General features: G+C 39.9%; 1 protein-coding gene across 3 annotated transcripts in view; it reads left to right on the top strand.

Moving 5' to 3' along the window:
• The window catches only part of GABRB2 (gamma-aminobutyric acid type A receptor subunit beta2), a 212254-nt gene that overhangs the window by 116867 nt on the left and 80939 nt on the right, over positions 1 to 14448 (top strand). For all 3 annotated transcript variants that reach the window (XM_061621870.1, XM_061621869.1, XM_061621871.1), the window contains exon 5: positions 696 to 778. In XM_061621870.1, the coding sequence (XP_061477854.1) occupies positions 696 to 778 (83 nt within the window). The remainder of the gene's footprint in view (positions 1 to 695; positions 779 to 14448) is intronic.

Raw genomic sequence — 14448 nt, 5'->3', positions numbered from 1 at the left:
AAAGCTTAGAGAAGGCGAAGGGGGAAGCAGTGTCCCAACATGCTTCTGGCTACCCTTGGTCTCTCTTATGGACGTGATGGTTTTGGGCTCCCTGGCCTGGCTTCTCTCTACTATTCACTTTTTTAGTGTCTAGAGTAGGAGTCGAGAACCTCAGGCCTTGGGTCTAAATGCAACTCTTCAGGAACCTCTATCTGACCCTTAGGACTCTTTCCACACGTATTCCTCAGGCCACACCTCTTACTTGTCATACTGTTTGCTCTTCCTAAGTGCTTTTGCCTGGCTAGAATGTGTCCTTGAACTGTGATAATATATTTTGTTTACCTGAATCCAGGATAGGGGTGTATGTGAGTGTGTTTGTGTGTTTCCATAGCTGGAATGTAGTCTACTCCCACTTTTTGCCTCTGACCCACGCTCCATTGGCATGTGGCCACTGGAAGTTTGCCCATGAAGGAAAGCCATCATGAAGCTGAAAACATTCCCCACCCTGGTCTAGAAATTAAGTTATGACTAAATAAAACTGATATCTAATGAAGCAATGAAAAGCGTATTCAACTTGTTCGAAAGTCAGGCAAAAATCCTTGATCATTTTCTTGCAGGTTTACATGTCTTTTCTCAGACGATGATAATCCATCAGCATTTCAAAAAAAATTGAACAAAATCCATAAAACCAGCCTTTGTATATGATTTTTTTCTAGAATTACAACAACAGCTGCATGTATGATGGATCTACGAAGATACCCCCTGGATGAACAAAACTGCACACTGGAGATAGAGAGCTGTAAGTACTTTTTGTAAATCCTGCTTACTGCATACTCAGACTGATTCAGACATTATACCTTTTTTTTCACAAGCTACTAGCCTAGTTGTTTCTGTGTCTGATGACATTTAGATCCTTGTAAACACACAAAACAAATGTAGCTCTCCAGATGGATTAGTAATTTGTGGCACAAGGATTAGAGGAATTTACTTTGTGTGTTTGATGGACAATTTTCAGCTTTAAAAGTCTCACTCAAATGTCTTTGGGAGTTCATGGTTAGGAGCATGAGGATTACTATCAATTCTTTATCTTTTATATGTTTAAATTATGGGTTTAGATTGGTCATTGAAGTCGATGGTGTATGTCACACTGTATGGTGTATGTCACACTAAAATGCTGATGAATTTTCATGAAGACTTTAAAGAAAAAAATGCCAACTGATATGAAAATGTGGAGAACTGAACTTAAGATTTGAAAAATGAGAAACAAATAGACAGATTTGCCAATCCATAGTGCTGGATGGCTTTAAGGGTGTGCGCGTGTTGTTTGGCCCTTAATACAAAACTGGCAGTTTATGTCCACCCACTATTGCTCCAATTCTAACCCCTCTTTATGGATTCCAACCACTTCTTTAAGACTTGTTAATATGTTGTCATGTCATAGTTCCATTTGCCACTGAATTTCTGAGCTCCTCCATATATGAAAGAGAGCTTTTGTGATATGATTTTCTTTAACTGGCAAACGCTTAAAGCTGCCATTAAAATAACTACCCAAAAGTATAGATATTTTCTGTACATACAAGAGAGATGTACTGAATCATCAGTGTACTAACTGATAAGCTCTACCCCTGGCTTTCAAGGCAGACAATGGCTATGTTGGGTAACTTTGTATGTGCATACACATGAAGCTGGGTGGTCTCTGGTGCTGTTCCATTTCTTAAGTGCTTTATGGCAATCCTTCATCTCTTCTTTGGGAAACAACTTGGTTTTCTGCCCTTGTCCCCACTGGCTCAGATTTTTTTAAACTGCTTCATATGGAATGCCTGAGCAACCTCATTTAAGGAAGTAATATCTAACATCACAGCACATTGGTGGATGCAGCCACTGCTTCTTACCTGTCTGGTGGTGCATGTTGGCAGCCACACAACATTACCCCTAGAAAGTGGCATTCCATGTGGTTGCTTCTCTTACCTGCTCAAGGCAGTCAACATGGAGCAATTTCCAATCATCTGAACCAGCAATTAGTAAGTACAAGTAGCACATCACTCTTTACGTGGCACATGTTGACACACTGGATTTGCTTGAACCATTGCCTCAGCTCTTCCTTCTCCTTTTGTCATAGTTTAATTAAGAAAGTGATGCTTCAATTGCATTTACTTGGCATATGCTGAAAGGCTTGTGTTTTTTTAACTTCATATGTTTCAAAGTTGCACCCTGGCATTGAAAGGAGGCATTTGCAGAAAGCCTGGGTGAACTCTAGTATAAAACAAGAAATTTAAATAGCTCATGATATCACTCATAAACTTGTCAAATTCCAAGATAAAAATGTCGCCATCTGCAGTTCTTCCAGTTCATCAGGTCTCTGATTGATAAGCCTTTTAATTTCCTTACCAAATTTACTTAGCTGTTCATATCCATAGGGGCGCACACTCAGTATTCTTTTTCATAACCATCCACATTTCTCATTCATTATTCAAGTTTGTAAAGGGGGTGAGTTTTCTCCATCTCTTTGATATGTATATATGGGTGAAGTGGGGATTATATGTGCTACCAATAGTGAAGGATGTTCCTTACTGCAGACTGGAGTATGAGTGCTGGTGGAGGGCAGAGGTACCCATCAGCATTACTAGTAATAAGAGAACCAAGATATGAGAATGGCTGCTAATAACACTATCAGTAAAGTGATAATAATGAATTGAGGAGTGGAGTTAGGCCAGAAACAAACTCTGTTGGTTTAGAATTTCCACACCTACTATGAGCTGAGGCTAAATGCCCTCTGAAGTTCAGGTCTGGCATGTAATGTTCCTGTTTTTATGGTTTGTTGTTGATAATTGTGGTTTTAATTTATTTTATTGTACCCGACCCTGGGATCACATTGGGAAGAAGGGTGGTCCTGTTTTTTTGTTTTTTTTAAATGATACTGGGCTTGGTGTCACCTCTGGCACCAGCCTTAACCTTTTCTACTTAAGCTTACTAGGCAGTGCCAACAGGAGGGCTGTTATGGGGAGCTCCATTCTTTTCAAAATTTCTTAAAATATTATTGGATGTGTTTGCTTCCCCCCCTTTTCTTTCATTTTGCTTTTTCCAAAGCAGCTTGCAAAAAATAATTAAAACACAATAAAACATAAACATTTTTTTAAAAGGCTGTGTTGTAGTGTCCCAGCCACTGAGGACCCTGGTATATGTCATTTTTCCATGTTGTTCCATACTTATTAAGGAAAAAGAACTAATAAAACTAAGAAAAGGGGCCAAAAGGAAGAACTAGATACATACAACTATATAAAGCAAATTAAAAATGGATGGAGATGTATGAAAACCTAAAAAGGCTTAGAACAGACAGGAAAGAGTAGAGAGAGTTCCAAAATAATTTATAGATAAAGGCTTGTACTCTGATTTAGACATTGAGCTATTCTGCATGCTATTTGCCATTATGAGATACCCCCTGGATGCACACTGGAGATAGAGAACGTATAGGATGCTTAAGTTTTTCAGTTTACACTTTCTCAGCTTGAGTTCTAAAATTTTGTCCTGATTGTAGTACAGAATTTCAGGTACTTGTGTTTTGCCAACTAATTTGTGAAATCTTAATACTTAATCTACTAATTTATGAAATCTTAATCGCAATTACATCACTAAAATGCTTGTGATGCATTTAAAAGATTTCTGTATTTTCTAGGAATGGTGCATGATGGAAGCAGGAGGCAGGACATCAATTTTGGTGTAGAGAGGAGTCAAAGAATTCAGTGGACTATTGCCTTGGAAAGCTCTGGCTGTCCATGTCTACTCTTTCTCTTCATAACAGTTTCTTCTAAATTTTATTATAAATTAATTATTAATTGATGATGCCATGGCAGAATCTGGAAAGAAGCCCATAGGAATGTTCCTGATGGGTTCTGTGTAGTGACATAATGTCCCCAGAAGTACCTTGTATTGAAAACGTGCACAAAACTGCTAGAAAGATGAAGTACCACACAAAAAAATTAATAAGGACAAACAAATTGAAACTGAATTTACAAAATTGTGAGGTGTTGATGATGGCCAGAAGGTGAGACATATAATATGGATCTATTGTGCCTAGAGCTGTGTAAAAATGGCTTCTTGAAATTCTCCACTCAATTGCGGAGAAACATTTTACTTAATTTCTTTAGGGTAAAGAGAAATTTTCCAGCTGATTCTTGGGTGTGTGGGGGGGCTCACTACTAGCAGTAGCAGTAGCACAGCTTCTTTTATCCCTCTCCTTTTTTTTTCTTTCTGGCAGCGTGATCAACATTTTGCATCCTCCACAGTGCCACCACAAAAATATGGTGGGGAATATTTTGAGAAAATTCTTTAATGTTGCCTTGTTTGGGGGGAGGATGAGGGGAGAGAACATTGGGGGCAAAATGGTGCCTTTGGCACCCCACACAATTTAAAGCCACTGCTAATTATAGTTGTAAATTGCACAGAAAACCTCCATGCATATAGAAGGCTCCCCTCTGCAGACTTTATCCTGACCATGATGTCAGCAAAGGTGGAGGCAGCAAGAGCAGCATGACTTTGGGAGGGTGGGGCTCAATGTGCAGCTCTGAGACCCTGTTCACCATGTTTTCCCTCTACATGTGAATAACGTGAGGAGGACTGATGAGCCATGGAGGTTCATATTTCTGAACCAAAAATTTAAGAAACTTGGCAGCACCACTAACATGTTCAGTATATAACTTTTCAGAAACTATAGTTGTCCTTGCTGGTGAGCCACCAGAATTCTTTTGAAATTTTAAATAGGGATTATTTGTTAAACCTCTTTCAAATTTCAAATTTAACCTACCTAATGCGAGTTTAAGTATTTTACATTTGTATTATTTAAGTGTAAATAATAATGGCTGTCATTGTTTATGACTGTGCATGTATGATTAACTGTGTGTGGTATATAGCAATCAAGAGAGAAAAAACAAAGCATGGAATTACAGTTTATTAGTGGAGACTGTGACCTGAATTTCTCAATATTCTATGGTTGTTTCCAGTTCAGCAATAATGACCTAGAATTAATAACAGCAACATGAAATATTATGGAAAGATAAATTTTCCTTCCACTTAGATCTGTCCGATAAAGCACTAGCACAATCAATAAGATATATTGCCAGCTTTGTGCTTTTTTATATAGTATCAGCATGATGGATGCCTTACATTTCATTTAGTTTGGTGCTATGTATCTGTATGTAAAGGGAGCGCAATATTTTCCATGTAGGTGAATTAGGTCATAAACCAGCCCTGAAAATGCTTTCTGCAAAAACATTTTGTTGTTGTTTTGTGCCTTCAAGTAGATTACGACTTATGATGACCCTATGAATCAGTGACCTCCAATAGCAGTTGTTATAAACCACCTTGTTCAGATCTTGTAAGTTCAGGTCTGTGGCTTCCTTTATGGAATCAATCCATCTCTTGTTTGGCCTTCCTTTTGTTCTACTCCCTTCTGTTTTTCCCAGCATTATTGTCTTTTCTAGTGTATCATGTCTTCTCATGATGTGTCCAAAGTATGATAACCTCAGTTTCATCATTTTAGCTTCTAGTGACAGTTGTGGTTTAATTTTTTCTAATACCCAATTATTTGAGTTTTTCGTGGTCCATGGTGTGCCTAAAGCTCTCCTCCAACACCACATTTCAAATGATTTTTCTCTTATCCACTTTTTTCGCTGTCCAACTTTTGCATCCATACATAGAGATCAGGAATACATGGTCTGAATGATCCCGACTTTAGTGTTCATGGATACATCTTTGCATTTGAGGGCCTTTTCTAGTTCTCTCATAGCTGCCCTCCCCAGTCCTAGCCTTTTTCTGATTTCTTATTGTCTCCATTTTGGTTAATGACTGTGCCAAGGTATTAATAATCCTTGACAAGTTCAATGTCCTCGTTGTCAACGTTAAAGTTGCATAAATCTTGTGTTGTCATTACTTTCATCTTTTTGACGTTCAGCTGTAGTCCTGCTTTTGTGCTTTCCTCTTTAACTTTCAGCAGCATTTGTTTCAAATCATTACTGGTTTCTGCTAGTAGTATGGTATCATCTGCATATCTTAAATTATTGATATTTCTCCCTCCAGTTTTCACACCTCCTTCATCTTGGTCCAAAAGCACATTTAGGAATATATAAATAACAACTGAAACAACACTTAAAGGTGCAAAAATGGCCTTAAAATGGTTTAAATTCTTAGTTTTGCAGAAAAATGAAATGAAGTAAATTCGACAAGAAGGTAAGAAGAAAGTATAAATAGAGATTATTGCTGTTGTTTATAGACATGATTATACATGGGAAGACTACACATGTGTGAGCAGGTGGATGGATGGATAGGCTGGATAGGTGTAGAACAAGCATTTCTTAAATAACCTTGTTAGTAGTGGTTTATTCTGCGTGATCAACATGCTTGGCCTCCATTGTGTACAAACCTGGGTGGTAGTTTGCTGTTTCCTAACAACCTAGGATCCCTAGGTAGCCTGTTGTTGGTTTATATATCTTGGCATGTTAGGGAACAATAAACCACCCTCCCAGCAGCACTGCACTTGCTGAGACCCATACTGGTGAGTGCAGGCCACTGGAAGAGTGCCACTACCACTCTCCTCCCCCCCGTGCATGCTCTACTGAGCAAATGACTGGAATACTTACACATCAATGTATGAAGTTCATCTCTGTTCCCCTCCCCCCCTTTCTGGTTGGCCTTACTAGTTCCTGGGTGCCCTCATCCATAGTTTCCTTCCTTCCTCCACACAGTAGCCTTGCACTTCTTCCTGCCAAGATAACATAATGGGTTGGCTCCAAGTTGCTCCTCCATTCACATAAGTGGGAGGCAACTTTCTGTCAGCTGTCTACTCCATTTGAATTCCAATCCCCTTACTATTCCCAAGGGTCTCCCAAATCCCAGAAGCACATTTTCTGGGGCGGGCACATGGGGGTTGACAAGGACAAGGGAAGAAGGGAAGCATTGTGTGGAATGTCCCCTCCACAGAAGAAAAAGTAGAGGATCCTTTCTGATGTTCCCTGTTCCTATGCTGCCTGGGGGTTTTGTTTTGTTTTTGTTTATTTATTTATTAAATTTGTACCCAGCCCCTCCTCCCAGAAGGAGCCCAGGGCATTAAACAAAAACGCTAAAAGCATTGTAAAACATCTTAAACCCACAAAGCTTTAAAACATATTTTTAAAAAACAACTTTAAAAACATCTTAAAAAGCAATTCAAGCACATACGCAGACTGGGATAAGGTCTCTACTTAAAAGGCTTCTTGAAAGAGGAAGGTCATCAGTAGGCGCAGAAAAGATAAAAAGATGATGCCTGTCTAATGTTTAAGGTGAGGGAATTCCAATGTGTAGGTGCCGCAGCACTAAAGGTCCGTTTCCTTACTGATAAGCTGGTATCTGCAGGAGGCAGTCCCTTGCAGAGTGAAGTGATTGACTGGTATATAAGGGGTAAGATGATCTTTCAGGTATTCTGATCCTAAGCTGCATAGGGCTTTGTATGTCACCCAGAGTGGCTGGATAGCCAGCCAGATGGGCGACTAAGAAATTCAATAAATAAATACATAAAACCGGAACATTGAACTTGGCCTGGTAGCTAAGGGGGTAACATGGTAACATGTTGGCAATACCCTGCCCCACTGAGCAGTTACACTGCTGCATTTTGCACCAGCTACAGCTTCCAGACCAACCTTAAGAGCAGCCCCACATAGAGCGCATTATGGTAATCCAGAGGTTATTAGTATGGACAACAGTAGTCAGGCTATCCTGGTCCAGAAACAGCTGCAACTGTCTTACCAGCTGAAGCTGGTAAAAGGCACTGAGGTCACCTGGGCCTCTAGCAACAAAGATGGATCCAGGAGCACCCCAAGATATGAACCTGCTCTTTCAGAGAGAGTAAGACCCCATCAAAAGCAGGCAATTGACTAATTGTCTGAACTCGGGCACCACCAACCCACAGTGCCTCCATCTTGCTATGATTCAGACTCAGTTTATTGGCCCTCATCCAGCACACCAGTGAGTCCAGGGACTAGTCCTGGGCTTTCAGATGTTACAGAGAAATAGAGCTGGGTGTCATCAGCGTACTGCTGACACCTCTCCCCAAATCTCCTGATGACCGCTTCCAAGGGCTTCATATAGATGTCAAACAGCATTGGAGACAAGATGATACCCCATGGCGTCCCACAGCACAACTGCCAGGGGGCCAAAAGACAATCACCCAATGCTGTTCTCTGAAAAAGATCCTGGAGATAGGATCAGAACCACTCTAAAACAGTGCCTCCAGTATTTATTGTATTGTATTGTATTTATTTATTTAAGTCATTTCTATACCGCTTTATATTATTTCGGGGGGGGGGGAATCGCAAAGCAGTTTACAACCTAGTTTAAAACATTGAACAAAACTTCACCAAATATTAAAAGAAAACATTACAAATTCAGGCCAAATTTAAAAGACACATTCTAAACAGCATAATTAACAGAAAAATAAAAGTATTCTCTTGAACATAAACATCATCAGTTAAAAATCACATACAGAATACAAACTCCCAAAACAGCATCATTAGTTAATTAATTAAAACAACTGTACTAGGAGCTGCAAACACACCCCAATAATCCCTCCCAGATATGTCCTTAACAGTCCTCCATGTCTAAATCCCACTCTGATTCATACCCACAAATCATACAGATAACTTATCTCCAGCCAAACCACCATAAGGAACAAATGCTTAGCCTACAAAAATACATAGCAGCCAATGCAACCACTCCCTCCCCCTCTCTCACCCAGGTAGGGCCATACTCAATACCAGTTTAGTTTCTCATACTGAGTGGTATTGGGCATCTGTGAAGCATACAAAAATATGACAACCCAGACTCTCACTCATTGCACATGCACAATTCAGCTATAATCCAATAATACAACATCACTCTTTCTCTCTGTCTCTCTCTATCTACTGGATAATACATTCAGCGGTATAATATTAAAGGGGTGATGCCTTCATGGAGACCCCAAAGGTTCTGCATTGCAGCAACCTTCATAGCTAATCTGTGGGCTGGGCGCAGTCAATTAGCTGCAGGTGTTTCTACTCTCCTCCTCTGGAATTAGCAATAGCGTCCTGACTAGCTTTCCAGAGGTGAAAGAAATTCATGAGGCAACAAAAAAAATTAAACTCTTCAGTAAATCACATAAGCCAAGTAAAAGAATCTTAAAATTTCAGCAGACGTGTGCATCTGTCTTCAGTGGCCAGTTGTCTGATAATTCTCTTGTGGAAAGCCTCAGCATCAGTTACTGAATTCTGCTGCTGTTACTGCTGCCACTGCCTCCTCCTCCTTTGCCAAGCTGATGTGGCCACCTTCGCCATCACTGGGCTTGCCTATCTGTCTACCTGAGGCTGAGCCAAGGCTGTTGCGGGGCCGGTGTGAGGAGGGGGGGCATCCTATATGGAGAAAAGTCTCAGCGGGCCTGCCGGTGCTGGCGGCACTGCCGACAGCAGTGGTGGAGTAGACGTTGGCAGGGCTCTTGCTGCTTGTGCTGCCACTGTTACTGGGACCTCAGGTCCCACTGTAATATATGCTGATTACTTTCCGGTTCCTGCGGCATGTCTTTTCGTAAAGATGAATCAACCAGAAATCAGGAGGCTTTCCAGCAGCCTACAAGTTCTGCTCCCTCACGTTCCTCCTCTCACCGCCAATCTCTCTGCCGCCTCTTCAATCTCCCATCTCACCAAATCGGCCCAGAAGATACCATGGTCAATGGAATCAAAAGCTGCTGAGGGATCAAGCAAGAATAACAGGGCCACACTCCCCCGTCCTCCTGATAAAGGTCATCTGTGAGGGCGACCACATCCAATTCAGTCCTATAACGAGGCCTGAACCCAGACTGGAATGGTTCAAGGTAATTTATCCCTGTCCCTCTTCTCTCATGTCTCTGCCTCCTCCACTTGTCATTCCCTCAGTGTCTTATTCTGCTTCCTTCGGCCATCCCACCCCCTTGGTTTCCATGCCTTCAGGCTCCCCAGCCTATGCCTATGTCCTTTGCCACTTTTCTTTTCAACATATGACTCAATCCTGACTGCAGAGCCTTGCAAAATTTTGTCCCAGAAAAACAGAATTGTGGTGTATGCATTTTTTTTAAGTGGACAAAGTCTATTTCTATGTGATCCCTACGTTCAGACTTGTTTTCCCGTTTCCTCCATCATTTTATTTCTGTGTTCCAATATTAGCTATGTGTTAACAAATGAGCCTCTCTGTCAGACGCAAACATGTTTTTGTGCAGTTCACAGAACACCAGTTCCTCTCATTAAATGTATAAATAAACGAAACAATGCCCCCCCCCAAATAAAACTTGCTGGATACTGGTTTTCTAATGATACCATCCATATGTAAAAGCTATGGTGTGTGACATGAAGATTCTACCAGAAAATCTTTTCAGCTCTTTTTGGAAGCTTTCAGCTAATCATGTTCCTCCTGATCCTGTACTGTTGATTTCAGTGACCTGATGATAACTATGAGGATTACAGGGGTTTTTTTTCTGTTTGTCACAGTGCTGCGATTGATATTATGAACAGTTGTATCTCAGAGTCATGTGCTGCTCCTCCACATTATAGTACTCAAAGAACCATCAATCATCCAACAGTTTCTATATTCTTACCACCCACCATGTTATTGCTTCATGAGGGGCACATGACTTCTCAGAAGCCCCTAACCCACCTCTGTGTGCTTGTTCCTGTTTTCACATAAGGCCACTAGAATTCTCTGGAATATTTTGGATTTTCAGAATTGTAATATTAACTTGAATTCCACTATGGGTGAGTTTTGTCTGCTGCAGTGTTCAGAATTTCCACAAAATTTTACACTGTTTCTGCTTATTTTCATCTGCAGTTTCTTTTCTAGGAGCCTTTTATTTCCTACCCACACACACACACATTCCCTTTGCTACATTTAAGCAATACAATGGCTATTTGCAGTCAAGAAATACCTGCTGTGATAAATGAAGAATTTTTAAAAAAAAATGCTTCTCACCATTTAAAAGTAGGAACTGCTTACCACGAGGAAAATTGTGCAAATATCATTTGTGTTTTTCAGCATCCTTTAATCTCTCTGCAGTAAAGAGATGGTGTGGAGGCAACAGGGTACAATTTTTTTTTATCATTAATTTTATTCAAATTTTCAAACACAAAACAAAACAAAACAAAAAAGAAACAAATTAAAGAATAAAATAAAATGTTGACTTCCGATTTGTCGCAGATCAGTTATAGGTCTATGATATATAACAAACCTGTCTCTTAATATATTACAAAATCACTTTCCTCCAGTAGTTATCTTAATTAATCATCAAATCTCATTAACATCACTTTATTCTTTCCGCAAAAAGTCAAAGAGAGGTTTCCACTCCTTGAGAAATATATCCATCGATTTTTCTCCAAATAAACATGTCAATTAATCCATCTCATCAAGTCTGCTAGGTCCAGTAATTTCAATAGCCATTTTTCCATTATCAGTGTTAATTCCATCTTCCAACTTCCATCCTTGCACCCATAATAATCTTGCTGTCATAGTCATAGTCATATAGTAAGAGTCTGATGGGAATTTCCTTCATCACAAATATTTCCTTACCATCAGTTCTGAATATGTTGCTGAAATATTGTTGTAAAGTCATATCTCTGTTCCTCTTTTTTATGAAATGCACTAGCACATCTCTTGAGGGTTTTTCCATTGTCACATATCTGGAATTAATTCTATAAATTTTCTCTATTTCAAGTTCCATCAAATCATTCCAGTCCAGAAATTCCATCGAAACATTGATAGCTTTATCTCTGATATCTTCATCAATTTCTCCAGGGACAACGCCGAATTCCAAACAGTAATCTTTATCTGCAGGATCCACAAACTCCAGATATTTTTCCAGTTCCACACTTGATATATCTGTTCCAATCTCCAGGACTTGCATCCTCCCTTTAATTTTTCTTTCATCTTCTATTGCTTGTCCAGTTATATCTTTGATCTCATCTACCTCCTCTCTCATAGAATCCCCTATTTCTTTCAGCTCCTGCTTCATTTTGCCAAATTCAATTTTCATCTCTTGTCTTCCCTGTCTCAGCTCACGTTTCGCCATCTCAATCTCATCCATTATTTTCTGAAACATATTTAGAGAGAGGAGCCCTTCCTGTACATCCAGGGTCTCAGCCACTTTCTTGATTGTCATTCTTAAAACCGAGAAAAAAAACAACCCTTCAATTTCCAATATAGCCACTATTCCCAAGCAAAGAGCAATTTATTTCTTTTTCCAGCAACAAAGGAGTTAATATTCCAAGCCTGACGACATCATAATCTAGGCAGCACAAACTGCCTTATCTCTTATGTGTCCAAGAATGCAAAACAAATTTAGTTCACAGCATCAAAATAGTTAGTGGCATAAAGAACAAGCAGATTCGTCAAAATGAAGTAGACCAGAAAAAATAGTCCCAAACATATAATACTCAAAAGTTCATCTAAATCAGATTTTCTCCTCGGATTAGATGCCCCTCATCCGTTTGTATCTTTATAATGCTCAATTCCAGGCCGGCTTTTTGCAATAAAAACAAAGATAAGCTATTTCGATTTTCTTCCTCCTTAATTCTGTGTATAAAGGAGCAAAGTATAACTCACCCAGAGATTCTTTATTGCTGATTCTTTAACAAATCTCTTTTGCTGTAACAATTTAGGCCAAATGATAAAAGTAGACAGAAGGATGCTTGCCTGTTGAAATCTGTTTTTCTTTGAAGAAAAGAAAAACGTCTCGCTTAATCAGTTGGAGCTTGCTTGAAATTCCTGTCTCCGTCCGACGCTGCTGGCTGCACCTTCGTTCATAGGCGATCCTAATGAATTCCAGTCCCCCAACAAACACAACGAAGCTTCTATGGATGATCTCTTCATTTCTCCCTTGCCTGGGAGAAAGTTTTTACCAGTCAAAAAGCTCTTCTGACTGGTTTTAAAACTGAAAAAGCTTCCTCTGAGACGGGAGCTCGTCTCAGAGGCAGTCACAGGCGGAGCAATCCTCCTGGGAAGTCCCAACAGGGTGCAGTTTTAAAGTACATTGAGGAAGTTGTTCAGCAGTTCTTTTTGCAAGGGGCTTGTTCACATGGCATGATTTTCTTTCTCCATAATTCTAACCAACCCTGAAACAAGTTAGTGGCTTTCTTGTTAGTGACAGTTCCAGTTAGTACTAATATACTGTGTCATCTCAGACAGACTGCATGCAGTGGGAAGCAGCTGTGGCTAGCAGCTCTACTACTTTGCTACTAAAGGAGGCAGGTCTACATTTCGGATCTGTTGTCCATTTGAAAAGGTTATTAACCTCATAGAAGTAACTTTGGAACTCAGTTCCATGACTGCATTCCTCGACCCCACAACTTTACATACCATTCAGCAATTCTGCCTACATTGTGTACTTGTTGAAACAAGACTTGTGAAATGCTAGCATTTACCTATCTGTCTCTTTTTCTGTCATTTTAAAAAATGTATTATCAAACCATAGGAAACCATGAAATAATTACACTTTTATATCAGTTGCCACACACCTCTCACACAGTTGTCAGCCTGTCAGATTCACTGGCTCCTTTGTGATGTGTTGTAACATCATCTATTGCTCACAAAGTTATTTTGTCCACAAAGTGTCTTGGATAAGGAGTAAAAGGATTTTTTTTTAAAGAAATTGACAGGCTATTCTCAGAAGTCATGATTATGTACTTTGGAAACAAAAACCAACAAATGCAACTACTTCTAACATTTTCAAGCACCTTACCTTCTGGAAACATGGGGCTAGGTCATTTTTGTTTTCTACCATAGACTGTGTTGTTTACTTTAGTATGCATGGCACACTGAAAATTGTCTCAAAACAATCTTGAAAATCAGTTCCCTACCATAGATTATTTCCAGAGGGTTAGGTATCCAGCCATTTGTCTTGATATTAGTCTTTTAAAAGTCTCGTTAGAAGTTCTTCAACATGGTCTTGGGTTTTGTTGTTACTCCTGCCTAACACAGTGGGGCCTAAGTATGTCTCTGGAATGCATATCTGATCCCACAGCAAATATAATGTAAATGTACTGCCTTTGAGTTGATTCCAATTTAGGGCAACCCTAGGAATAGGCTTTTCATTAGCTGAGAGGCAGTGGGTGGCCCAAGGTCAGACAGTGAGCTTCATGGCTATGTGGGGATTTGAACCCTGGTCTCCCAGGTTGTAGTCCAACACCTTAACCACTACACCACACTGGCTCTAAATAATAATTGTGTATTTTGGTCACTTGTTTTCTGCCACCATAATCCATTTCAAACTGACATTCCAAATCTTTTCATGCATTCCACCATTTTGTATGCTGTTTTCCTGGGAAATGCTGCTTTCTTTGTCCCTAGCAGTGGGACTTTTCATAGACTTGGAGAGCATTCCTAACTCCTCATCTGCAGTGCTGGAGGAGGTTAGGGCATGGCAAAGGTTTCCCTCCACCAACCTCCAGGTAG

Source organism: Rhineura floridana, chromosome 3 (genome assembly GCF_030035675.1).
Source record: "Rhineura floridana isolate rRhiFlo1 chromosome 3, rRhiFlo1.hap2, whole genome shotgun sequence".
NCBI classification, from domain to species: domain Eukaryota; kingdom Metazoa; phylum Chordata; class Lepidosauria; order Squamata; family Rhineuridae; genus Rhineura; species Rhineura floridana.
Note: the sequence above shows the minus strand (reverse complement) of the source record. Positions and strands in the feature narration are given on the sequence as shown.